This window comes from Chlorocebus sabaeus, chromosome 16 (assembly GCF_047675955.1).
Source record: "Chlorocebus sabaeus isolate Y175 chromosome 16, mChlSab1.0.hap1, whole genome shotgun sequence".
Lineage (NCBI taxonomy): Eukaryota > Metazoa > Chordata > Mammalia > Primates > Cercopithecidae > Chlorocebus > Chlorocebus sabaeus.
The window spans coordinates 3,338,962-3,366,502 of NC_132919.1; the positions used below are offsets into that span (position 1 = coordinate 3,338,962).

At 41.9% G+C, this 27,541-nt stretch overlaps 2 protein-coding genes across 2 annotated transcripts in view; one reads left to right on the plus strand and one right to left on the minus strand.

The window, feature by feature from the left end:
- The window catches only part of SPATA22 (spermatogenesis associated 22), a 66,630-nt gene that overhangs the window by 27,539 nt on the left and 11,550 nt on the right, over positions 1-27,541 (minus strand). The gene's annotated exons all lie outside the window — the stretch shown is intronic.
- Positions 131-25,355, plus strand: ASPA (aspartoacylase). Its single transcript, XM_008009859.3, has 7 exons — positions 131-237; positions 2,209-2,472; positions 6,939-7,134; positions 9,086-9,179; positions 14,861-14,968; positions 20,013-20,122; positions 24,839-25,355. The coding sequence occupies exons 2-7, from the start codon at positions 2,237-2,239 to the stop codon at positions 25,034-25,036; spliced, it is 942 nt and encodes a 313-aa protein (XP_008008050.2). The 5' UTR covers positions 131-237; positions 2,209-2,236; the 3' UTR covers positions 25,037-25,355.

The window sequence follows — 27,541 nt, forward strand, 5'->3', positions numbered from 1 at the left end:
TTGAAAGGGTTTCACTTCGTATACTATCAGTTCGCTGAGAACTAATAAAAAAGTGTGGCTTTTGTGGGTCATCCCGAAAATCAAGTACACTTTGGGAAACAGGGAGTTAAAAATCTTTCGGAAGTTAACTTGGTATAAGAGTATGAAAAGCCTCTGTTGCTCTAGTTCTGAGGAAATGCTCTCCTTTTTCCTAATAAAGCTTTCCACCGAAGACAAACTCTGTACACAATAAACAAGGTAAGTATGGGAAATAATTGCTGCCATTCATTAACTCTCAAAAAAGTTATTCATTTTGACATGTAAGAGAAACTTTATTTATGAATGTGAAATGTGCTTCGAAGTGCTGATCTGTTAAAATTCCACAAAACAAGCTTCAAAATGCAAGTCATTTGTGCCAGCTACAAGTAAACTGAAGCAGCATTTCCAGAAAGACTAGGGCAAAGGACAGAACAAACTGCAAATCAGCAGAAAAGAAACCAAGCATAGTAGAGTGTTAATAACTCACCATAGTTACTGCTCTTAAAACCAAAGCAACTAAACAACTGTTATCTGTTTACTTTCACGTGTGTTTTCATCATCTCTGCACCGTCTGAAGTGTTCAGTGTACATGGATGTGGACAGACAGTCAAAGGCTACAGGAGCTTTTTTTTTCTATGAGAACAGTCATTTTAATGTGTAGATTTGATTTGGTTATTTTGCTTTCTCTATCTCTGCATTTTAAGCTCTTAAAGGAAGAATATTCAATTGGGTTTATTAAATATTAGGAAGCATTCGTATTTTATTTTTCCACCATGTATTTTGTTTGTATGCATGTTTAGTTTTCTGAACACACTGTAATGGCTGTTTATGTGAATTCTGAAAGAGCAAAACTAGAACTGTGAAGAAGACCAAAAATAACAGAGAGGCATCCTATTGTCCTGTAAAAAAAACACTAGACTTGGAATGAGAAACATAGGTTTCAGGCCTGGTTTCTCCTACATCCCTGCAGAACCTTCACTGAGTTACTTAACCTCTCTTTCATTTACCCCTGCAGTGGGGATGTCAACACCTAACCCACCCTATCGTATGAAATTAATGTATGAATAAACGGAGTGGAAGAACATTATAAATTAAACTGCTGCGCAGTTGTAACCAATTACTCTTATTGCACCCTCTATCACACAACTTGGCATTACTAGTACATGGTATTTCCAGGACTTGAACATATTTGACTTTCTGGGTGATTGAGCATGAAATCAAATCAGATTTGGCTCAGAGTCATCTCTCCAAAGGGATGTAATCATCTTAGTATTCTGGATAATTTCCCCTAATAAGACCCCCTTTCGAGTAACACAGTCCAGTGGAGAGTCCCTGCTGACAGTGAATTCGGCCGTGTCTATATGAGTTCACATGATGCGGCTAGCACACGCAGTGTGTCCCAAGACATTTGCAGGCATCACAGAGACTTGAAGATTACTCACAGTTGTCTTTCCTTTGGTATTTAGGCAAAAAAGTAAGGAAGATTCATAAGTAAGTTAACACAGAATTACCAAAAATTTCATGAGAAAGAAATGAAGGGATGTTTCAGGGTAGTTTTTCAAGTCCCGAGTGATCACTGATTTGGCCCTTCTGTTTCTGACTGTGAAAAAGCATCCTGAAAGAACGGGTGCCGGTTCAAGAGGAGGTCTCTGAGGGTCAGCCTCTGGCTGTTCATAGAGGTGAGATTCAGATGCCCTCAGATCACGAAACGCGCTTGAACTCATTTCAGAGAAGAAAGGTTTTGAAATGCCCGTGGAAATACTGAGTGGGCCACTCTCTTTATTTTTTGAGATTAGAAATGTATAAACTTTTTTTATGATGACAGATAATCGTGAAAGCCTCACTGGACAACATCCTAGCTGAGGAAAAGAACAGAATTTCTGCATTAGAATGAAATGCGAATTTATTACTGTATTTAGATCTACTGACCATCTGAGGGAGTTAGAAGTTAAAGTAAACAGCTGTATCTCTAGTTGATCTTTGCATATTTTAATCCAAATATGGGAAAGGGCAGGGCTAAAGAAGGCAGTGTCCATAAACGGGGCTCAGAACTTGTAACAGAAAATTAAAATATACTCCACTCAAGGGAATTCTGTACTTTGCCCTTTGGGTAAAGTCTCATTTTGATTTCAATTTCTAAACCTTTCTTAAGAACATCACATTTCCTTTGATCTCTCTTCTGAATTGCAGAAATCAGATTAAAAAACTACTTGGTGAAATGACTTCTTGTCACATTGCTGAAGAACCTATAAAAAAGGTTGCTATCTTTGGAGGAACCCATGGGAATGAGCTAACTGGAGTATTTCTGGTTAAGCATTGGCTAGAGAATGGCGCTGAGATTCAGAGAACAGGGCTGGAGGTAAAGCCATTTATCACTAACCCCAGGGCAGTGAAGAAATGTACCAGATATATTGACTGTGACCTGAATCGCATTTTTGACCTTGAAAATCTTGGGTAAGACTCTGTTTTGTATTGTATATGTATGTCTGTTGTGTGAAAAGTGGTAGGTGTGTGAAAGAGAACACATATATGTATATGCAGATGATAATTCATGTCCATACGTGCAATCGCTATGTTGAATAAGATCACTTTCACTTTTAATTATACTGCACTGTGCATTACACAATTATCTGAACTAGGCATTCACTTGCTCTTTTATAAACTTTCTTAAGCATCGGATTATTAAGTTTTCTTTTCAAATGTATACAGACCGAGACAATACATAGAAAAGGGTTTTGTTTTTAAATCATACCCTGAAAGAAACAGATTTAATAATCCTTTGCACTGAGTTAGTGTTTGGCCGCTATGCTTGCATATATAATTGTTAGCTTTTTAGGAGATTCACTACTATGTTTTCAAGCAACTATGTTTACGGTAATACATAAAGTTCTAGTTCAAAACATGTAATGTTTCTAGTAATATTTGCTGAAAGAAAGAGTGATTAAATATCTTTTGCCAGAAGACATCAGACTACTCTGTGATCTGAAGCAGCAGACATACTTAACTTCTGCGATGGCTTGTCGTAGATGGGATGCCAGAGATAAGAACTCAAGACACTTCACCCGAATTTTCAGTGTTTAAATTTTGCTGATTTATAATATATTGCACACAACGTTGCAGTCATAACATGCTAGGTTAGGTCCTTATTGTTTTTGCCTTTGTTTACATCATCATAGCTACCACTATAGATATAATATGACTCCACATATTTGCTTTTTACCACTTCTTACTTTTTTTCTCTTTTTGAGATGGAGTTTCCCTCTTGTCGCCCAGGCTGGAGTACAATGGTGCAATCTTGGCTCACTGCATCCTCCACCTCCGGGTTCAAGTGATTCTCCTGCCTCAGCCTCCCGAGTAGCCGGGATTGCAGGCGCCTGCCACCATGTCCGGGTGATTTTTTGTATTTTTAGTAGAGACAGGGTTTCGCCATGTTGGCCAGGCTGGTCTCAAACTCCTGGCCTCAGGTGATGCGCCTGCCTCAGCCTCCCAAAGTGCTGGGATTATAGGCATGAGCTACCGTGCCCGGCCGCTTTCTTTCTTTTACTAAAAAATATTATGAAACATCTGTTTTTCTCAGGACACTGTGCCAGGTACTGGGGGAGTGCACAGCTCTGTACAACATGGTTTCTACCCCTCAAGGAGTTGGTAGACTACTAGCTAAGATATAAGATACGTACAGGCACAACTAGCCACTCTGTTCTATGTGCTTGTTTTCTGATCAACTCTAATTTGAGTTAGATCATTCCTTAGGTTTAGTCTCACCACAGATCAAAAGATGGACACTACTCTTAATAGAAACATGCCACACTTTATGGAATAGATGTTTTTCAGGGCACTTATACAGCAGTCATCCTGTTTGTATCCAATCATATTTTTGCTAGCATAACTTTTAATTTGAGAAATGCTTTATCTTCATGACTGAGGTTATGTCAACACAATTCATGCTTCTCTATTGACCTAAGATAGCTGTTAACTAACTTTTATATTACAAGTAAGAATTTGTTGAAGAATAACTTTTAGTCGGCATATTAACTTCCCAAATAGCTGTGGAATGGACTGGGGTGAGTTTATGAGCACCCAGTAGTATGCATTTCAGTGAGCACAGTCTTCTCAGTTAAATTCACTTTCTACTCCTTACTGTCAACACTGTTCAGAGACTAGACTGTCCCCAGGGTGGTTAAAAAATTTACAAAATAAACTAATTAACTTCTTCCATCTACCTCTCCCAAATTTATTCATTTTCCTGTATTCCTCATCTCAGTGGTAGCATCATTCTCCACCAAGTCCCCTATGAAAACCACCCTAGAACCTTCCCCGTGCTTCATCTCCCACGTCTAGCGGGTCACTAAGTCCTCCCAACTATTCCTTGCAAGTACTTCACAAATCCAGCCTTCCTCTCCAGTTTTACTACCTTAGTTGATTTCCTCTGTGGATAGTCAGAAGAGCCTCCTGAAGAGTCTCTCTGCATCCAGACTCGCTCTGACCCTTCCTGCCATCTATTTTCCATCTGACACCTCTAGGAATCATCCTAGTATGCAAATCTGACCATGTCTGTCCCCTGCTGAGGATTATTTAAAAGTTTATCCAGAATAGATTGAATCAACGTAGTATGGCTAATGCCCTTCAGAATCTCACTCTTCCCTGTTCTTCAACCTTTGGGACTCTTCCAATGGGAGCTCAACTGCAGCCATGAGAAGTGTCCATCATTTTTCAAAGCTTCCAAGACTTGACTCCGAGCAACTGGGTAGATACTAGCACCATGTACTCAAATGGGAAAGAATGATAAAGAACCAAAATCGTTGGGGGCAACCTCAGGGGGTTATTTCATGAATTAACTTTTTAAATGTATAAAAATCCATCAGGCTTGGTTTGCATATAATAGGAACCTGAGAATCGTGGTTTAAACAAATAAGCGTTCTTGTTCACAAATAATAAATCCAGAGCTAGGCAGTCCAGGGTTCGCGCAGCAGTCACATGATATCATCAATGCCAAAGGCTCCCTCTACCTTCCCACTGCACTGTCTCAACATGCCAGCTTTGTCCTCATGGTTTTTGCTTCAAAGTCAGAAAATAACTACTCCACCTTCCTGATCGCATCCCGGGCAGGAATTACCCCGTTGTACATGGTAGGTCCCTTGAAGATACGAGCAAAAATAACCAAGGAATACAAATAGATGTAATTTTAGGAAAATATGGTCAAATGGTTTAATGAGGAAAAGTCCATTTAAAACACTATATCTAGGAAAAAAATGTATCCTAACCATTGTGGGAAGTGGGGAGAGGATAGAGGCCTATTTGAGAATGGAAGAAAAGCTATTGGCCCTTGTGCCAGAAAAAATACCTATATCTGTACCTGCAAACTTGTGACCTTTGTGGAGAGGTTAGGGACTCTGAAAATTCTGTCCCTGGACTTCTAGTGGCTCCTGGACCTCAATTAAGAATCTCTAATTAGGCCAGGTGTGGCTGCTCATGCTTGTAATTCCAGCACTTTGGGAGGCCAAGGCAGGGGGATTGCCTGAGGCCAAGACTTCTGTAACCACCCAGCAAGTTCTCCGTGTCTGCTGACCAGACAGAGCTGATCTATCAAGACAAGGGAATTGCAATAAAGAGTTTAATTCACGCAGAGCCAGCTGTACAGAAGGCCAAAGTTTTACTATTACTCAAATCAGTCTCCCTGAAAATTCAGAGATTGGAATTTTTAAGGATAATTTAGTGGGTAGGGGCCAGTGAGTCGGGAGTGCTGGTCAGATCGGAGTAAAATCATAGGGAGTTGGAGCTCTCCTCTTACGCTGAATCAGTTCCTGGGTGGGGACCACGAGACCAGATAAGCCTGTTTATCCATCTGGGTGGTGCCAGCTGATCTATCAATTCAGGGTTTACAAAATATCTCAAGCCCTGATCTTAGGTTTTACAACAGTGGTGTTATCCCCAAGAGCAATTTCAGAAGGTTCAGAATCTTGTGGCCTCCAGCTGCATGACTCCTAAGCCATAATTTCTAATTTTGTGGCTATTCTGTTAGTCCTGCAAAGGCAGTCTAGTCCCCAGGAAGGAAGGGGTTTGTTTTGGGAAAAGGCTGTCATCGTCTTTGTTTCAAAGTTAAACTATAAGTTCCTCCCAAAGTTAGTTCAGTTTACACCCAGGCATGAACAAGGATAGCTTGAAGATGAGAAGCAAGATGGAGTCAGATTAGATCTCTTTCATTGTAATAACTGTCTCAGTTATAATTTTTGCAAAGGCAGTTTTAATTCAAGACCAGCCTGGGCAACATAGCAAGACTCCATCTCCACAAAAGATAAGATTAGCGGGGCATGGTAGTGCACACCTGTAGTTTCAGCTACTCGGGAGGCTGAGATGGAAGGATTGCTTGAGCCCAGGAGTTTGAGGGTACAGTGAGCCATGATTGGGCCACTGCACTCCAGCCTGAGCAACAGAGCAAGATTCTGTCTCAAAAAGTTAAAAGAATCTCTACTTAGATTATGTGAGCCCCTAAGTGACTGCATTTGTGCACTAGAATTAGCTAAAGTGGGGTGAAAAAAGATGCATTTGATGGTCTAGTCTCATAATAAATAACCCAGTGTACCATAACTACTAAGAAACTGTTCATTAAATTAATGGATATGTCGTGTTCAAGATTGAAATCAAATGATAAATTCTGTTTGATATGTCCTATTCATGACCAACCACATAAATGAACATATTACTTTGCAAGCATGCCAGTGCAACATTAGTTATATGGAATCAAATGAAGAAAAAGAATGTAATTTTTCATATATAAACATTTCAGGTAAGTTTTTACTTCCCACACAGATTTTTCATATTAAAGATTTGGCAACGGGTTCTTTTTACACTGTGTTCTTATTATATGTTTATATTATCTCAGGCACAGATGTTGGTAATCTTTTCCTTTCTGCTTATAACAGCAAAAAAATGTCAGAAGATTTGCCATATGAAGTGAGAAGGGCTCAAGAAATATATCATTTATTTGGTCCAAAAGATGGTGAAGATTCCTACGACATTATTTTTGACCTTCACAACACCACTTCTAACATGGGGTGCACTCTTATTCTTGAAGATTCCAGGAATAACTTTTTAATTCAGATGTTTCATTATATTAAGGTAAGGTTAATGTTATTAATTTATAAGTTAGCCAAGGACTTGTCCTTTTAAGTCAACTATGGATGCGAAACAATCAGAAAACGGTTACAAGGGAAGGTGCAAGAGAAATGGGATTTATTCCACAGCCAGGCTTGTGGTGCTGCCAGAACACAGAGGCAGTGGTGAGAGGAAGGAGAAAAAGAGAGGAAATAAGTAAAATAATAAACACAATTAACAAAGTACTAAAACACTTGTGGATTCTTGGGTCTATAAAATTACACATTTTATACAGACAGCCATCAGATTGTTATTAAAACCAAGTAAAATTAATATTAAAAATGCAAATGGTATGGTCAATTTGTCAAAACCAAGTAAAATTAATATTAAAACTTTAAATGGTATGGCATCTCAATTACAAGGTTTTAGGAAACTTAAGAAATAGCCCTTCAATGTCGATTAAAGCCCAGTGGTAAAAAGATTGCCTTCCTTCAGTCCTGCCCTTGTCCCCATTTGATTTAGACGCCCCAGAACACATCTAATCTTTCAGTGCTTCATATAGTCAATCATTTTAAGGCTCAGAAATCTCAGAGAAAATGTGCTAGAAAATAGCAACCAACCAGAAACACACATAAGGAACTGTATGCTTATTTCTGTGTACTAGCCCTCCTTGCTGAGAGCGAGGATGATCGAGAGGAAAGAGTGTGGCCTGTGCTCAGATCCTCACTTTCTCCTTCACTAACCTTATGTAGCAGGACCAGCGGCAGACAAAACTCGGCAGACAAAACTCCTCACAGAAGGAAGGGGTTTATTCGGCTGGGGGCCTCGGCAAGACTCCCGTTTCAAGAGCCGAGCTCCCCGAGTGAGCAATTCCTGTCCCTTTTAAGGGCTCACAACTCTAAGGGGGTGCGTGTGAGGGGGTCGTGACTGATTGAGCAAGCAGGGGTTACGTGACTGGGGGCTGCATGCACCGGTAATTAGATCGGAACAAAACAAAACAGGGATTTTCACAGTGCATTCCTATACAATGTCTGTAATCTATAGATAACAGAACCGATTAGGTCAGGGGTCGATCTGTAACTACCAGGCCCAGGGTGTGGCGCCAGGCTGTCTGCCTGTGGATTTCATTTCTGCCTTTTAGTTTTTACTTCTTTCTTTGGAGGCAGAAATTGGGCATAAGATGATATGGGGGTAGTCTCCTCCCTTACTTAGACAAAACGCACCTTTCCCAAAACCTTGCCTCCTTCATTTTATAAAATTGGTGTCATGACAACACTTACCCATAAGGGTACTCAAAGCCGTAAATGACAAAGTATTTAAAGCATTTAGCCTGATACCTAGCCTATAGTAAAGATTATTAGTTTTGTTTCCCTTAAGTTTTGGACAATAACTGGGCAGTGGTCCTGGTAGGAGATCATAATGCAGCTATTCTTCGTTGCCTGTTGAAGAGAGAACTGAATGCTTTGGTTGCCAGACTTGGAAGCAGTATCGCTGACACTTTGTTATCCAAACAAAGAGGCCTGTCTTCCGTTTTCATGCAGATGAGCAGGAGGACGGGAATCACCCAACATTTGTAGAGAGCTGGACCACAGGAAGAGAAACAGGATTGTTTTAAGAAACCAATACCAAGCTAAATAGTTAGTGTAACCCGTGATGAAACAAAAATCACCACATCCATTCAGAAAGAACATTTATTTCATGCGTTTTGATCTTGGTTCTAGAGAACTATTTAATATACATTTTACCTGGAAAGACACTGGATAATTCAATTTTATATGAATTTTATATTGTATAATTTATTTGTATGTTTTCAAAGCTATAACAACATTGGGTTTTAAAGTGTTTCACAAAGCTGTTTTACCGATCTTAGTTGATGAAGTAAAACGTACTGAAGGTATTATTGACCCCGTTGAAGCAAAGAGAACAAAACATACGGTCTTTACATAATAAGAAAGACGTTTTCGATTTTTTTCAGACTTCTTTGGCTCCACTCCCCTGCTATGTTTACCTTATCGAGCATCCTTCCCTCAAATACGCGACCACCCGTTCTATAGCCAAGTATCCTGTGGGTAAGTCATAGTTCCCATTGTCATAACTCAATAAAATATGTCCTAGCTGAAACTCAGAGAAATTTATTTATTTATTTATTTATTTATTTGAGACAGAGTCTTGCTCTGTCACCCAGGCTGGAGTGCAGTGGCGTGATCTCAGCTCACTGCAAGCTCCACCTCCCCAGTTCAAGTGATTCTCCTGCCTCAAGCTCCCTAGTAGCTGGGATTACAGGCACCCGCCACCACACCCGGCTAATTTTTGTATTTTTAGTAGAGATGCGGTTTCACTACATTGACCAGGGCTGGCCTCAAACTCCTGACCTCAGGTGATCCACCCGCCTCAGCCTCCCAAAGTGCTGGGATTACAGGTGTGAGCCACTGTGCCCGGTCGAGAAAATTATTTTTAAAAAAACGTTTACAGCCACCTTCCATATCCTTAGGCTTATAATTGTCAAGTGATGAGAATGTAGCTCCAGGCAAGCTCTAACTGTAGCAAATTTCCCCAGTTTCACTGAGCAGCTTTCTGGTTTTGTTCATGTTCCCTTTGCTGTAATGTTTGGCCCTTCTATTTAGTCTGGCACAATTCTTCTCATTCGCCAGATTCAGTTCACCTGTCACCTCCTATAGAACTTTCCCTGACCCCACTCTACAGCATTAATTACTCCAGAAACGTGTACATTGACTAATATTTACAGTGTGCCTACCAGAGACCAACCCTGTGCTAGGTGCGGGGGACAGAACAATGAGCAAGACACACAGTCTCCCCTCAAAGAGCTTCGTATCAGATGAGAAGACAGACAGGTAACCAAGTAATCACTGCACAGAGTGATAAATGCTAAACAGGGGCAATTACAGAAGACTGGAAGAGCAGGAAAGACCTAACCCAGTCTTGATGGATCACAGAAGGCCCGAAGAAGTGGGATCCATTTTGAGGTTGTGTGTATGTGTTTGGGGGAGGAAAGGAAAAAAAACTGAGAGCAGGCAACAGGATTCTAGACAAGTGTCTTGAAATTATCTGTGATGAAAGGCCATTGTTTATTTCCAATCTGCTATAGAGCAATACTTTTGTAACATATAATTTAAAAATGAATTTCTAGAAAAACGATCACATACTTGAATGTTGCAGCAATGTCAAATTGCTATAAAAGTTTCTAAACACTTACTTTAACATCTGTACTTATCTTGCCTGGGACTACTAGCCGACAATTGGTGGACCAGTCCTGGTCCTCAGACAACACTTTAAGGAAAACAGAATATCATATACAAAGGCCCCAAACCCCTAATTGATGACATGCCATGCTTGATACACTGTGTTCTCCATTTATCTTAGCACTCTCTGTTCCCTACCCGCTTCTGTGGGCTAATAATATATGTTTATTAAATATTAGCTCAAATTACCAGTAAGTACACAATTACACACACACACACACACACACACACACACGATCATCATTCACAGTTGTTGTTGTTTTTTTTTCTGGGAAAAGTTCTCACTCCGTTGCCCAGGCTGAGTGCAGTGGCACAATCACAGTTCACTGCAGCCTTGACCTCCTGGGCTCAGGCAATCCTCCCACCTCAGCCTCCCGAGTAGCTCGAACTACAGGCACATGCCACATTTGGCTAATTTTTTACTTTTTGTAGAGACAGGATCTCGGTATGATGCCCAGGCTGGTCTCAAACTCCTGACTCAAGCAATCCTCTCACCTTGGCCTCCCAAAGTGCTGGGATTACAAGCATGAGCCATCACGCCTGTACCTCATTCACAGTTTTAATCACACATATCCCACACAGACTCATACAAACTTATCCATTCCTTCCCACACAGGTTCTATAACTGTAACCATGTATAAAATACTAGCCAACCAGAGAATGGCTTGAACCCCAGAGGTGGAGGCTGCAGTGAGCCGAGATCGTGCCGTTGCACTCCAGCCGGGGCAACAAAAGTGAAACTCCATCTCAAAAAAAACAAAAACAAAAACAATACTAGCCATCCAACACTGGTAATACATACATTCATGAGCTTGTCCGGAGTGGTCAGATTTGACTGGATCAGAAAGGCAAGGGATCTGTTTCTCCAAAGTACTTGTGCTACCGGTGACCTACTCCAGGTGGTTTTCTGACCCTCTCCTTATCAAGACCTGTCAAAGATCTGAGAAATTTTACCTGACTTACAAGCTAACCATTAGCCTAGCACCTCTGAGTGGATGCCAGCAGAAGACACAAGACTCCTACAACAGAGACAAAGAATAGATTATTGACAGTAGTAAGAGCAGAGTGTCAGCATTTCTGCACCATTCCCAAGCTTCAGTTCCCACGGGGTGACATGTAGAGAGCCAGATGGCAGCTACCCATGCCAGTGGTTGCATTCTAGGAGAGAAACCCTGAGCTGAGGGAACCTTCTTTTTTTTTTTTTTTTTTTTTTTTTTGAGACAGAGTTTCACTCTTGTTGCCCAGGCTGGAGTGCAGTGGCGTGATCTCAGCTTACTGCAACCTCTGCCTCCTGGGTTTAAGCGATTCTTCTGACTCAGCCTCCCGAGTAGCTGGGATTACAGGTGCCCACCACCAAACCCAGCAAATTTTTTGCATTTTTAGTAGAGACAGGGTTTCACCATGTTGGCCAGGCTGGTCTCGAACTTCTGACCTCAAGTGATCTATCCACCTCGGCCTCCCGAAGTGCTGGGATTACAGGCGTGAGCCACCACGTCCAGCTGCGAACCTTCATTTTTATAATGGGCAGTAGGCACGAGTGTCCTTTGCCCCAAGGAAGACCCCATCCCTAACTTCCAAGGCTGTTCACTATACAGACATCCTTGAAAAGATCATCTGGAACAAAAATAGTCCATGTCTTGCTCACGAGACTTGCAGAAATGCTAAAGATCCATGAAGAATCCTCTCTCCACATCCCTCTTACCACCTGCTTTGCAATAGACGTTTCCCTAGCTGTTTGTCATCTATTCACTTGTTTATCCTGCCAGTTACTAGGCTGTGACTTCATCTTTACCTTGTGGTAACTTCCAGCATGCAGCCCCACACTCCCATACACCTTCTCAAACACCCTCTTTCTTCTCTATTCCATTCTCTTTCCTGAGCGTCCCATTAGCATAATCATCGGCAGACTACGCTACAATTAAAATTACGACTGAAAATATTTTTTGTTAAATCTCAGATGGTTTAGCCAAGAGTAATTTAATTTAAAAGCAGGTTGGCAAACAATATAAATAAATAAAAATCTAAACTTAGTCTGGATATTCAAGTATTGATACTTTGTGCATAATAAGGGGAACTTTATACGACCATCTTTGGTGGTCCTATTGTCCGAACCAAAAGTTAACTTTTCGATACAAGATCTCATATCAGAACAGAATATTTAGATTGTAGGACATGGCTACAGCAGTCAGGGTGGAGCTGCATGAACAATAATTATACAAATAACTTTTCTACGTCTCAAATGAGACCACGGTTAATCTGAGAAAGTTAGGAGAAAGCTGTATCCAGTCACTCTCCCGTATTTGTGTGTGTGTGTGTGTGGATGATCATAAGACTGGCTGCAGCAAACTGCTTCTTTTCAGAATAAGGTTTACCTAGAATGATCCTGTCATATTTCTTCTGCCTTGGGAACAGAGTACAAAGGTGGTCCTTATAGGTGCCTACTAGAAGTTAAAGCAAAATTTGTATGCAGTAATATTCTTAGTGTATTATAAAATGTTGACTCAGAAAGATTGTCTCTCTAATGTTAAACATGGCTTTTTTCCAATGAGTGCATGATATAAAAATATTCCCAATAAAACAGCAAAGTTGGAAGGAGAACATATAACATTTCTGATTATTTACAATGAGCTTAATATTCCTTCCTATTGAAATATTTTAAAGAGTTGGCTCAACTTGTAAGAGCCAAACATATGAGCAGATGTTTGTTCTGGCTAAGAGGAGCATTGCCTACAAATATCATAGCCCAAGATTGATATTTATAAGTTTGGAAATCTTAAGCTTTTATTTGGTGTCACAGAGAAACAGGATCTGTATCTCTTATTGCTAAGCCTTTGATTTGTTTCAGCTAATTGCCTATATTTGGATATTTAGCTTACTCCAATTCATCACTTCAAGTATTGATGCTTTTGTACATAATAAAGATTCCTTTATTCTTAAATCATTGACTAGGGGATTACTATGATTGACTTAAACTATTCAACATTTACTCTTGAACTGGAGAAAAATTTACCTACCTGGAAGATTGGAAGCCCAACTAAAATCAGGATTCTATTAGAAAAAGGAGGAAGGTGAAATGGATTTGGGGTAGGCAAACAAAAATGTATTCTATAGTATTCCTACAGACATATCTACAAACACACTTTTTCACGTTTGTATACGTCATTTATTCTCAGATGCATACCTTAGCCACATTTACGACACCATATACATATATGCATATGCATATATGCATATGTTCATGCATATATGCAAGAAACCTAAGCACAACAAATAAAAAATGATGCAAGAGAATATGATAAGATTTTGTGTAGCGGCAAATAACAGAAGCGGGTGAAAACAAGATAAATATAAAAGAACGCAGTATGTTAATGGGTGGAAGAGAATGAGGGTAGTGCAGTTGGTAAATGGTTTGACAAATGGAGAAGGTGGTGACTGGGGAAATGACTTTGTGGGAGACTTGAACAGGAAAGAAGGGTCTACAAAAGTAGTTTAAAGAGTGTTTTGTAGGTATAAGGATGGATGCTTAACAGCCATACAAAGTAGACCGAATAGTATAGGCATCATTTCATATGCGTTAGAAGAAATGAACACAAGTTTTTCCTGCATAAAATTAAAACCAGGCCGAGCACCATGGCTCATGCCCATAATCCCAGCACTTGGGGAAGCCGGGAAGGGCAGATCACCTGTGGTCAGGAGTTTGAGACCAGCCTGACCAACATGGTGAAACCTTGTCTCTACTAAAAATACAAAAATAAGCCTGGAATGGTGGCATATGCCTGTAACCCCAGCTACTCGGGAGGCTGAGGCAGGAGAATCGCTTGAACCTGGGGGGCAGAGGTTGCGGTGAGCCGAAATCACACCATTGTACTCCAGCCTGGTAACAGAGTAAGACTCCGTCTCGGGAAAAAAAAAAAAAAAAAAAAAAAATTAAAACCATTGCACTATTGTGTTAGGATGGATTGTTATGTTAAAGGCAAAATAGTTGCTCAAGGGTCACATAGATTGTCATATTGACTGAAATCCATGATTCATCTAGTCTGGATTTCTGTGAAACCTATAAAAATAGATGTCCTTCCTCCCGTCACTGCTAAATGTTAGATCTTAACAGTTTCTCTTCAGGTTCACCTATTATTTTGTCAGCATAAACTTGTTCACCTCTTTTACTATGTTATGACTTTTAAAAATTTTAGCAATACTGAAGGAAATTTAAAGAAAAAAGACCACAAGAGTTTCCTATTGCTAACATCACTGATTTTTTCCATGTTCTTTCCCAGTCTTTATTCACCGTGCATCTAACTTGAACATGTAGATGTTCAGCTTTACGTTTCGCCTCAAATATTATGTCTCAAATATTTTCCATAATGCTACATGGTTTGCCTTTTTAATAATTTTTAATAACATAATTCTACATTTTGATACATTAAAATGCTTAGTTTTATAATATATTTTAATACTGATATAAATGTGACTCTCTCTCCTTCTGTACCTAGGTATAGAAGTTGGTCCTCAGCCTCAAGGGGTTCTGAGAGCTGATATCTTGGATCAAATGAGAAAAATGATTAAACATGCTCTCGATTTTATACATCATTTCAATGAAGGTAAGTAAGTAATGAAGGTAACGTCATCAAACTTAACCACCAAACATTTAAATAACAATTGGAGCCTGGGTCAAATTTGCCATGCTAATGATATGAACTGCTTTTTAAAATTTTTATTCACTTCAGCTATTCCTCAATGGCCAGAATAGACACATTCAAGAAAAGCAGCTGCCAAATAAAGACTCCACATTAAATCCTTATTTCCTGTTAATCTCCATTTTAAAAAGAAAAGAAAGATGAGAAAATACAAACGCCCAGTAAACATATGAAAAGATGTTCAACATCACTGGTAATTAGAGAAATGCAAATTAAAATAAGAAATCATTTCCCCCATTAGGTTGGGAAAATATTAAAGTCTGCCAGTATCAAGCGTTGGTAAATGTGTAGGAAAAGGGGACACTCTGATTACCTGCTGGTGAACATATAAGTGAACATATAAGTTGGTAAAGACATTTTAGAGGATAATTTTACAGCATCCACTTCTTAAAACACACCAATCTTATTACCCAGCAATTCCACATGTCAAAGAAACACAAGCACAAGCAACATGCTGTTTACAAAGATTGTCATCGTGCATCATTGATAACAGCAAAAGAATGGAAACAGCACGAATGTCCACCTGTTGGTGGACAGTTAAATAAACTCACATGGAAGAATCTTCTAAACACATTGGTAATTAGCAGAAAGCAAACTGCAGACCAAGACATTCAGTACACCAACTGGCTTTAAAATAATAATCATTATTCATTATGTGATATGATACATATATATGTTAACATATCACAGGAAAAGTCCTAGAAGAAAACACACCAAACTGATAACAGTGGTTACCGGGGAGGGGGGTGAAAACCCAGGCTAATTTTGTCTTAATTATATTCAATAAGAATAATATATTTATGTATTATTTCTGTAATTAAAAATTAATTAAATGGGGACTGGTGAACGAGGTAGGTATATGGAGCTCTATGTACTATCTGCTCATTTATTTGATAAATCTAAAACTGCACTAAAAAGTCTATTAATTATAAAAACTAAGTTTACTTAAAATGGCAAATAAGTGCTTCAAATCAAAGAGGCATTCTATGTAAACAATTATTCCAACAGACTGAGTTGAAATTGTTGAGGAATGGGCAATTATAGTAACAGAGCTGGTGTGTACTTACTTCAGTGTCCGTGGGGAGTAAATTCCTTAACCTCAGATTGTGCATCCTACTGTGAACACAGACATTCCTTTTGTGCTTGGGAATCCTTTGAGTCCAAAATCATGAAAACTGAAAGTCTGCTTTTTACCGTCTTTGTCTGAGGTCAGGTTCTATACTGTCTAACGGAACTGGTTTTGAAAAGAGCACAACATATTTACAATAAAACTTTTAAATAGTAAGTGTAGGACTACCATATGTTAAGAAGTGATACATTCAGATAGAAGGCCGCAAATCTGAAAACATGGTTTTCAGATCATGGTCCGCAGAACCCTATCACAAGGGTGGAGAAAAGCAGTTCCTAGGACACCCTACCCCTTATCTCTGCTTCAGCCAGAGCTCTTCTGTATGTTACAGCTCTTCTGTGTAACATTTCACTTAAGCAAAGCATTCTGCAACTCAGAAATTGTCAACCATGATTAATTGAGACTCTCCAGCTTGGTGGATTTTCAACTGAACACTCGCATCCAGAGAACGCTGACAAATGAATCATCGCCGCCACGTGAAAAGTCTCAAGAAGTGTGTAGAAAGGCTTCACTCTTGACTCCGTGCTACTCAGAATTGTAGTCAGTGACTTGGATAAAGACGTATGTGACATGCTTACCTAAGTGACAGGTCGCAGGAAGATAGCAGGAAAACACCCTGGCTGAGAAGTCAGACCCAAGAAGTCCTGACAATCTTTAACAACTGTTTAAACCAAATATTTAAGGTTAACAACATCAGGGACAAAGTTTTGTTCTTATGTTTAAAAAAAAAAATCCCAGAATAAGGGAGGTAATGGTCTTTTTTCCGCCTTGCATAAACAACACTTGAGAACCGTAAATAAATTCTGAATCCATAATCCAGGAGAAACATCTATAAAGAGGAACTTAGCCAAGGAGAGCATTGAGAATGTCAAAGAGCTTGAAAACCATATTGAGAATAATTCCTGGCCAGGCGCGGTGGCTCATGCCTGTAATCTCCGCACTTTGGGAGGCCAAGGCAGGTGGATCACTCGAGGTCAGGAGTTCGAGACCAGCCTGGGCAACATGGGGAAACCTCGTCTCTACTAAAAATGTAAAAATTAGCTGGATATGGTGGCGTGCACCTATAATTCCAGTTACTCTGAAGGCTGAGGCATGAGAATTGCTTGAACCCAGGAGGCAGAGGGTGCAGTGAGCCGAGATCACACCACTGCACTCCAGCCTGGGTGACAAAGTGAGACTGTCTCAAAAAAAAAAAAAAAAGAAAAAAGAAAAAAGAAAAGAAAGAAGTCTACATTGGAAAGAAATTCGACATATTTTCTGTGACCCAGAGGGCAGAAAGGAATCAATGAGATAAAGTTACCTAGAGACAGAATTTTTTTTTTTTTTTTTTTTGAGGCAGGGTCTCACTCTGTTGCCCAGGCTGGAGTGCAGTGGTGTAATCAGGGCTCACTGGAGCCTCAAGCCCCTGGGCTCAAGCAATCCTCCCACCCAGCCTCCTGAGTTGCTCGGACTACAGGCATGCGCCACCACACCCAGCTAGTTTTTGTGGTTTTTGTAGAGATGGGGTTTTGCCATGTTGCCCAGGCTGGTCTCAAACTCCTGAGCTCAAGCAATCGGCCTGCCTCGGCTTCCCAAAGCATTGGGGTTACAGGCCTGCGCCATTGCGCCTGGCGAGACAGAAATTTCTTACTAACGAAGCTGAGCAGCAATGGAACGGGCCACACTTTGTGAGGCTGTAAGAAGTCATCTTACTTCTGTGTCTGTAAGATGGCCAGAATGATACAGAGAATACTCAAACATAGATGGAAGTTAGGCTTTCAAGACTGCTTCCAACTGTAAGTAGCAAAAACATACTCCTTTGTGTTCTATCAGTTTTTACTTTCTTCCTATCGAACCTTCTGGCTTAAAGAAATGAGATCTGGTAAGTTCCCATCTTCATCTCGGAAGGTGTGGTAGGTTTTAATTCTTCCCTTTCCTGCATCCACATCCTGACGGTGTGATGTTTCATATCCTTCTGTTCAGAGAGAGAGAGTCTATTTTTCCACTCCTGGAATAGCTGGCTTGCCCACATGACTTGTTTTGTGCCATAGAAGAGGCTTGAAAAGCACTTGCACGCTGGAGCTTGCTTTCTTCCTGCTCTTGGAAACCCTGTACATGTACCATTATGTGCCACAGCTCACAGTGGCCTGCTGGATAGTGAAAGCCTTTGAGGTAGAAAACTCAGGCACCCTAACAGACAGTCATGCAACTCCAGCTGACAGACACAAGAGTGAGGCCATCCCATAGGATTCAGCCTCCAGGTGAGCTGTCAGCTTACCACAAAGGCAGAAGCAAAATAATCAAAAATCCACAAAGCCAGTGTAGACGGAAGAAACTTTCCAACCAACCCACAGAATCATGAACTAAATTAAGAGGTGGTTGTTTGAAGCCACTAAATTCTGGGGTAGTATGTTATGCAGCAGAAGCTAACTGATACAGAAGTGATCACTGGGTATCTCCATTCTAACTCTGCTCTAAAGGCAAAGGAAGGCTTTCCTTTGAGTTGTGACCATAACACACTACGGGCCCTACATTGGACCAAAAGTTCATCCTGTTTGCTCAGAGATAGCCTGGTATGTATGTAAACTACTCCTTTTCCAAGTTTCTAGGAATTGGGTTGTTTGATGTTGCTGCATCTTTGGAAGTTGGTGTCCACCCCAGCAGGCTTGGACAGATCTTGCAGATCTTGCATCGCAAGATCCCATTACTCAGGAGCTGTCCAAGTGTTTAATGTACTTAGTTAAGAAAAAGAGGCCAGGCGCAGTGGCTCACGCCTGTAATCCCACCACTTTGGGAGGCTGAGGCAGGCGGATCACAAGGTCAAGAAATCAAGACCATCCTGGCCAACATGGTGAAACCCCGTCTCTACTAAAAATACAAAAATTAGCCAGGTGTGGTGGCGCGTGCCTGTAATCCCAGCTACTCAGGAGGCTGAGGCAGGAGAATCGCTTGAACCCGGGAGGTGGAGGTTGCAGTGAGCCGAGATCGCACCACTGTGCTCCAGCCTGGGTGACAGAGCGAGATTCCATCTCAAAAAAAAAAAAAAAAAAAAGAAAGAAAAAGAAAAGAAAGAAAAAGAGCACGAGACTGAAGCACCTAAGCTGCTGGAACTCCTCCTGAAAATATGCAGTCATAAAACATCATAGCTGGAAGGGTCCTCCAAGATAAACTAATCCAAGACCTTCATTTGATAGGTCAAGAAAGGGAGCCTCAAGAAGTTAAGCATCTTGTTCAAGGCCACATAGCCAGGGGATTAGAGCCCAGGTCTCCTGACCCCCAGACCCAGATTCTTTTTCTCCCCAACTGGCTTTTTCAGTTCTGTTTTCTGCCTCTGTCTTCGGCGTGTTTGTGGACAGGGTGGTCACAGGAATCATTCAAGGACATCTTTTGGCCTGGTACCATTTATGAACATCCTTAACTAAACGTTATCTGTTCTCCCCATCGCTGTCTTCATTTTGTTACTGTTGTTGTTGTTATTATTGTTTCTTCCTTACATTATCAACTTCCCTTTTTCCAGAATTTTTTTTTTTTTTTTTTTTGGAGACAAGAGTTTCACTCTTGTTGCCCAGGTTGGAGTGCAATGGCTCACTGCAACCTCCACCTCCCAGGTTCAAGAGATTCTCCTGCCTCAGCCTCCCAAGTAGCTAGGATAATCCCAACCCAGGTATTTTTAGTAAAGACAAGGTTTCACCACGTTGGTCAGGCTGGTCTCGAACTCCCGACCTCAGGTGATCCACCCGCCTTGGTCCCCCAAAGTGCTGGGATTACAGGCGTGAGCCACCGTGGCCGGCCCAGAGATTTTTTTTTAGTTGCCATTGATACATATTGCTTTTGTCACAGGAAAAGAATTTCCTCCTTGTGCCATTGAGGTCTACAAAATTATAGAGAAAGTTGATTATCCCAGGGATGAAAATGGAGAAATTGCTGCTGTCATCCATCCCAATCTGCAGGTAACATTTGTTCTTTCTTTAAAGTGTTGAAAGTAACAATGCCGTACCTTCGAATGGCAGTTTACAGCTCACACAGCACTTCGCGCACATTCACCCATTTGATGCTCTCGAAAGACACTGAGCGTAGGCAGAGAAGATGTTCGGACAGTCGCTCCATAAATACTTATGAAGTGTAACCTGTGCTCGCCGTGTGGACACATCAGTGTAGGTACAGTCTACACTCGCAATGGAATTTCTAGGGTAGGTACACGAAAGTCTAAGTTGCAGTCTAGAAATGAAGATAGCCAGATGCAATGACAGAATAATGAGGTGGAAGAGGGTTGCTCAGACAAGGCTGCTTAGAGCAAGTGAAATTCCTACCCACATTCAACAGGTAGGAATTATGATGTCTAGGTTAATATAAGGAAATACAGGGCCGGAAGTTAGATCCTTCCCATAGCCAGGTAGCTATCAATGACAGATCCCGAGTTAGTGCTCTTTGCAGTTGGCCACGTTGCTTTCTACCTCCCTGTGACAGAATAAGTTAGAGGAAAACAACTGTAACCTCTTTCTTCTGCCACCATTCCCTGACTCTCCTCAGAACCCCAGAATCTACTCCTTGCCTAGTTTTATCAACAATGACAGTGAAGAAGGAAAAAAAAAAAAAAAAAAAAAAAGGCTCTTGAGAGAACGTAGGTTTAAATCCAGAAAAGGCAAAGGGAAAAGGAGAGAAGAACAGATTTCCAAAGCCAAAGTATCCATTCCCCAGTGCGAGTGCCCTGCACACTCCCAGACCTCAGAGATGGAGGAGAACCTGGTGGATTATCCAGTCTGGGGCTTTCAACCCTGACTAACCTTTACATAGAGAGCGTTTTAAAAACATAATAATAGCAATGGCAGGACTCCACTCTGAGATACTCTGATCTTTCTGGCTTGGATAATCAGTGTTGAAAAGCACTGATTGGCCGGGCGCGGTGGCGCAAGCCTGTAATCCCAGCACTTTGGGAGGCCGAGACGGGCGGATCACGAGGTCAGGAGATCGAGACCATCCTGGCTAACTAACACGGTGAAACCCCGTCTCTACTAAAAAATACAAAAAACTAGCCGGGCGAGGTGGCGGCGCCTGTAGTCCCAGCTACTCGGGAGGCTGAGGCAGGAGAATGGCGTGAACCCGGGGGGCGGAGCTTGCAGTGAGCCGAGATCGCGCCACTGCACTCCAGCCTGGGCGACAGAGCGAGACTCTGTCTCCAAAAAAAAAAGAAAAGCACTGATTGATCCAGTTCCTATCCCTGTTTAGTGACTCCAGTAGTCATCCAGACTTGCAACTGAATGGAGTGGCCTCTGCCCAGTAATACAGACAAGTGAAGCAAATCCTGTTTTGTGGCTTAATGGGACCCAGGTGGAAACCTGAAGGAGCCTTAGGCAGTGTTTGTTTTTGTTTGTTTTTTGAGACGGAGTCTCACTCTGTCACCCGGGCTGGAGTGCATTAGCGCCATCTCGGCTCACTGAAAGCTCCGCCTCCTGGGTTCAAGTGATTCTCCTGCTTCAGCCTCCCAAGTAGCTGGGATTACAGGCTCACGTCACCACGTCCAGCAAAGTTTTGTATTTTTAGCAGAGACGGGGTTTCACCATTTTGGCCAGGATGGTCTCAAACTCCTGACCTCGTGATCCTCCCGCCTTGGCCTCCCAAAGTGCTGGGATTACAGGCTGCACCTGGTCTTAGGCAATGTTTTAAAGGAAAGGTAAAGACTGGGGGAGAGAAAGGAAGAAAGCACTATTGGTGACAAAAATATCAAGTACAAGAAACAGAGGCCAGGGTGATGATGTCATGGCAGGCTAAAACAGGATTTTTCAGGTTTTAGGATACTCTTGAGGAGTACAAAAATAATCCCAGGCAGGTGGAGAAGTGAGATGAATGAGATCAGTAGCAGACTGGGCTAGTGGTAGGTCTTGAAAGCTAGGAAGGATGGTTTTGATTTGACAGACAATAAGGAATGGCTTGGTATTCTACAGGAGGAATTGATTGGTTAATTCTTCCAACAAATATTTTTGAATGACAGATAAGCTCATTCTGTGCCCTGAGATTCAAGATAGGGAAGGTTCCTCATGGAGCTTCCATCCCAATGGGTGAGGAGAACTGACCGTGAATAAGTAAACAATATGTAAACCAAATCATTTCAAACTGTAATAAGTGCTATCAAAGGAATAATATAGAAGAATAATATAGCAGAGGGTATAACAAAGGGTTCCAGTTAGACGGAGTGGTCACAAAGTGCCATCTGAGAGATGGTGGCACTGAAGTTGGAACCTAGAAGATGAGAAGCCAGCCATGTGGAAGGCTAGTGAAAGGGCCTGAGGCTGGAACAGACTTGGAGCATTTCAGGAACAGCAAGAAGACCCATGTCCCTGGAGAGAAGGAGTGAGCAGAGGACGGTACAGCCTGGAGAAAACACACAGTCCGGGACCCGGTTATGAGTCTAGATTTTGTCCTAAGAGTGACAGTTCTTACTAAGGGATGCTCATTGGAATCACGTAGGGGACCCCCTCCCAATGCCTAGAACCCACCACAAACTACTAACGTAGCACTTCTCAAACTCGAGCCACATGACAATTACCTGGGGAGCTTTTTTAAAATGCTGATTCCTGGCCAGGAGCAGTGGCTCGTGCCTGTAATCCCAGCGCTTTGGGAGGCCAAGGTGGGCAGATCATGAGGTCAGGAGATCGAGACCATCCTGGCTAATGCAGTGACACCCCGTCTCTACTAAAAATATAAAAAATAAACTGGGCATGGTGGCGGGCGCCTGTAGTCCCAACTACTCGGGAGCCTGAGGCAGGAGAATTGCTTGAACTCGAGGCGAAGGTTGCAGTGAGTCGAGATTGTGCCACTGCACTCCAGCCTGGACAGAGTTGAGACTACGTCTGGAAAAAAAAAAATGCTGATTCCTGAGTCCTATTCCCAGAGGCTCTGATCTAATTCATCAGGGTGTAGACAGGGAATCAGTTGAGTTCACCAGATGATTTTCATGTGGCTCAGGTCTGGGTAGCACTGCACGACATCAGGATCTCCGCAGGTGGGGCTAGCCAGACGTGTGTTGAAGAAGTTCCGTTAGTGACTCTGGGGCAAGTCTCTGCCTGAAAACCACCGGTTCAGAGAAACAGTTCTCAGCCGAGCCACCCTGTAAATCATCTGGGGCCTCAATACAATAAACACAGAAAACAGTGAACTATGAATGGGTAGCATGAGGGATTCGAGGGAGGGGTGAAAGAAGTCCGTATCCGGATGGCATGGTTGCAGGTTGTATGACTCCACCCTCTGCATATGTCCAAACTCACAGATCTGTACACAAGAATGAGTGAATTTCACCGTATGTAAATTTTAAAATAAAATTTAAAAAGAATGCTGCCTAGGCCCTCCTCAGAGATTCTGATTTATCGGAAATGGGCCGGCCCCTCTCCCCGTATATATGTATTTAACATCCCAGGCGATGATAATGTGCCAGCAGCACGGAGAAAACTGCCGTGATGCGGCACTTCTCGAACGTCAACGTTGTACACGTGAATGTCGGGGACCTGTTAACCTGAATATTTCGACTGGGCAGGTCCGCTGCGCCTAACGAAATCCTGCCTTTCTAACAAGCTCCTGAGTGATGCGGATGCTGCTGGGAAATGTTGGAAATGCAGAATCCCAGGCCCCCCACCCCCGACCTATAGAATCAGAATCTTCATCTTAACACAACCCCCAGATGATATGCAAGCACCTCAAAGTTTGAGAAGAACTATTCTGGGGTTCCTGTGGTGTGACAGCCACGGTGCTTGAGGGCGCAGAGGTCCAAATGCCTGGTGCAGGACCGTTCAGGGAACTCAGACGTGACCCTAATGCAGGACACATTTGGAATACACCCACGTTGTCTCAAACTCTCCCCAGCCCAGCACCACCTTCTCTCACCAATCCCTATCAGAATCGAATCTCCTTGCATGCAGGTACGACATGGCTCATCTTTATATTTCCCAACAGTAGAACATCTTGCACACAGAAGACTCTTAATGGATATTTCCTAAATTTGGCTGAACAGAATTTAACTTGAGCTGTCAACAGGCAGACTATGCACTTAGGTAGACACGCATTTGGTTTTGCCTTTTAATATTATAAATCTCTTTGGCTACATTCAAGGTAAACCTGGTACTGAAGCAAACTACTTTTTATTTTTTTTAGACGCAGGGTCTCGCTCTGTCGCCCAGGCTGGAGTGCAGTGGTGTGAACACAGCTCACTGCAGCCTCGCCCTCTGGGGGCCTGCGCATTCCTCCCACCTCAGCCTCCTGAGTGTCTGGGACTACAGGCATGCACCACCACACACAGTTAATTTTTTGTATTTTTTCTAGAGATAGGATCTCTATGTTGCCCAGGCTGGTCTTGAACTCCTAGGCTCAAGCGATCCGCCCACATCGGCCTCCCCAAGTGCTGGGATTACAGGCGAGAGCCACTGCACCTGGCTGAAGCAAATGTTAATTACATGTGTCAGTTATACAAATTCAAAGGGGAACTCTTCAAACTACTGCCAAAATTCATGACCCAATTTCAGCACAGTCAGATCACTTGCCTGCATCTCGATGCCTCGCTCAAGTATCTCTTTTAAAACAACAGAATACTGTAATGTGTTAGTTGTCTAGCATCTGACATAAATTTTTAGAGGAGAAAAACCAAATATAACATGTGTATTTTGATTGTTTCCTGAGAGGATCAAGACTGGAAACCACTGCATCCTGGGGATCCCATGTTTTTAACTCTCGATGGGAAGACGATGCCATTGGGCGGAGACTGTACCGTGTACCCCGTGTTTGTGAACGAGGCGGCGTATTATGAAAAGAAAGAAGCTTTTGCAAAGACAACTAAACTAACGCTCAATGCAAAAAGTATTCGCTGCTCTGTACATTAGAAATCACTTCTAGCTCACATCTTACACAGTGTCTTACGAATCCTGCTAGTTTGTAAGCTCCTTAAGAGCAGGGTTGTGCCTTATTCAACTGCATTCATAGCTCCTAGCACAGTGCCTTATTCGGTAGGCATCCAAGCAAATTTCTTAAATTAATTAATATATCTTAAAGGTACCATATTTTATGTATGTAGCTTATTCAAAGAAGCATTTCCTATTTCTGTATAGTTTATTAGACATTATACTTGGGTAGCTCAACATTCTTAATCAACAGCCTTTGTATTCAGAATATAAAATTGAAATAGATATATATATAAAGTTATTTTATTGTGCTTTGCTTTATTGCACTTCACAGATAACTGTCTCTTTTTTTTACAAATTGAAGGTTTTGGGCAACCCTGTGTCTAGAAAGTCTAACAGTGCCATGTTTCCAACAGCATGTACTCACTCCTTGTCTCCTTGATAATAGCTTGATAATATTTCAAGCTTTTTTTATGATTTCTTATATCCACTATGGTGATCTGTGATCAGTGGCCTTTGATGTTACTGTTGTTAAGTGCTTTGGGGGCACCATGAATCGTGCCCATGTGAGACTGTGAACTTAGTGAAGGTTGTGTGTGTTCTAACTGCTCTACTGACTGGCCATTTCCTTGTCTCTCTCCCTGTCCTCCGGCCTCCCTATTCCTTGAGACACAATAATTAATAACTCTACAACAGCCTCTGTGTGTTCAAGTGAAAGAATGGGTCATACTTGCAGAAATTAAGCTTAGTGAGGAAGGCATGTCAAAAGCTAAGACAGGCGGAAAGCTAGGCCTCTTGCACCAGTTAGCCAAGTTGTGAATTCAGAGAAAAAGATCTTGAAGAAAATTAAAAATTCTACTCCACTGCACACACACACAAATGATAAGAAAGCAAAACAACCTTATTGCTGATGTGGAGACAGTTTTAGTGGCCTGGATAGAAGATCAAACCAGCCACAACTTTAAACCAAAGCAAGACTGAGAGCAAGGCCCTAACTCTCTTCAATTCTGTGAAGGCTGAGAGAGGTGAGGAAGCTGCAGGAAGCTGGCAGAGGTTGGTTCACCAGGTTTAAGGAAAGAAGCCAGCTCCAAAACCTACAAGTGGAAAGTGAACCAGCAAGTTGCTGATGTGGAAGCAAGTTATCCAGAAGATGTAACTAAAATCATTGACAAAGGTGGCCACACTAAACAGATCTTCAGTGTACTTCAAACAGCCTTCTATTGGAAGAAAATGCTATCTAGGACTTTCCTAGCTAGAAAAGAGAAATGAATGCCTAGCTTCAAAGCTTCAAAGGACAAGCTGACTCTCTTAAGAGCTAATACAGCTGGTGACTTTCAGTTAAAGCCAATGCTCATTAATTGTTTCAAAAATCCTAGAACTCTGTTTTTTGTTTTTGTTTTGTTTTTTTGAGACGGAGTCTCGCTCTGTCGCCCAGGCTGGAGTGCAGTGGTGCCATCTCGGCTCACTGCAAGCTCTGCCTCCCGGGTTCACACCACTCTCCTACCTCAGCCTCCCGAGTAGCTGGGACTACAGGCGCCCGCCACCATGCCCAGATAACTTTTTGTATTCTTTAAGTAGAGACAGGGTTTCACTGTGTTAACCAGTATGGTCTCGATCTCCTGACCTCGTGATCCGCCCGCCTCGGCCTCCCAAAGTGCTGGGATTACAAGCGTGAGCCACCGCGCCCGGCCCAAAAATCCTAGGACTCTGAAGACTCATGCTAAACTGCTCTGCCTGAGCTCTATAAATGGAAGAACAAAGCACCGCTGGCAGCACATCTGTTTGTGGCGTGGTTTACTGTATATTTTAAGCCCATTGTTGAGACCTACTGCCTGGAAAAAGAAAAAAAAAAGATTCCTTTCAAAACATTACTGCTGATTGACAATATACCAGGTTACCCAAGAGCTCTGCTGGAGACGTGCAAAGAGATTAGCGTTGTTTTCCTGCCTGCTAACACCACATCCGGCCGAGGCCCATGGATCAAGGTGTCACTGTGACTTTCAAATCTAACTATTTAAGAAATACATTTCAGGCTGGGGGAGGGGAGAAAAAAGAAGAAAAAGAAAGGAAGAAGAAAAAACATTTCATAAAGCTATAGCTGCCATAGATAGTGATCCCTCTGAGGGAGCCGGGCAAAGTAAACAGAAAACCTTCTGGAAAGGATTCCGCATTCCAGATGCCATTAAGAACATTCAGGATCCGTGGGAGGAGATCAAAATATCAACATTAACAGGAGTTTGGAAAAAGTGAATTCCAACCCTCTTGGATGACTCTGAGGAGTTCAAGACTTCAGTGAAGGAAGCCATGCAGATGTGACGGCAAGAGAATGAGAAGTGGTGCCGGAAGATGTAACTGAATTGCTGCAATCTCATGATCGCACTTGAATGGATGAGGAGTTGCTTCTTACAAAGGAGCAAAAACGTGGTTTCTTGAGATGGAATCTACTCTCGTTGCAGACGCTGTGAACATTGTTGAAATGACAAAGGA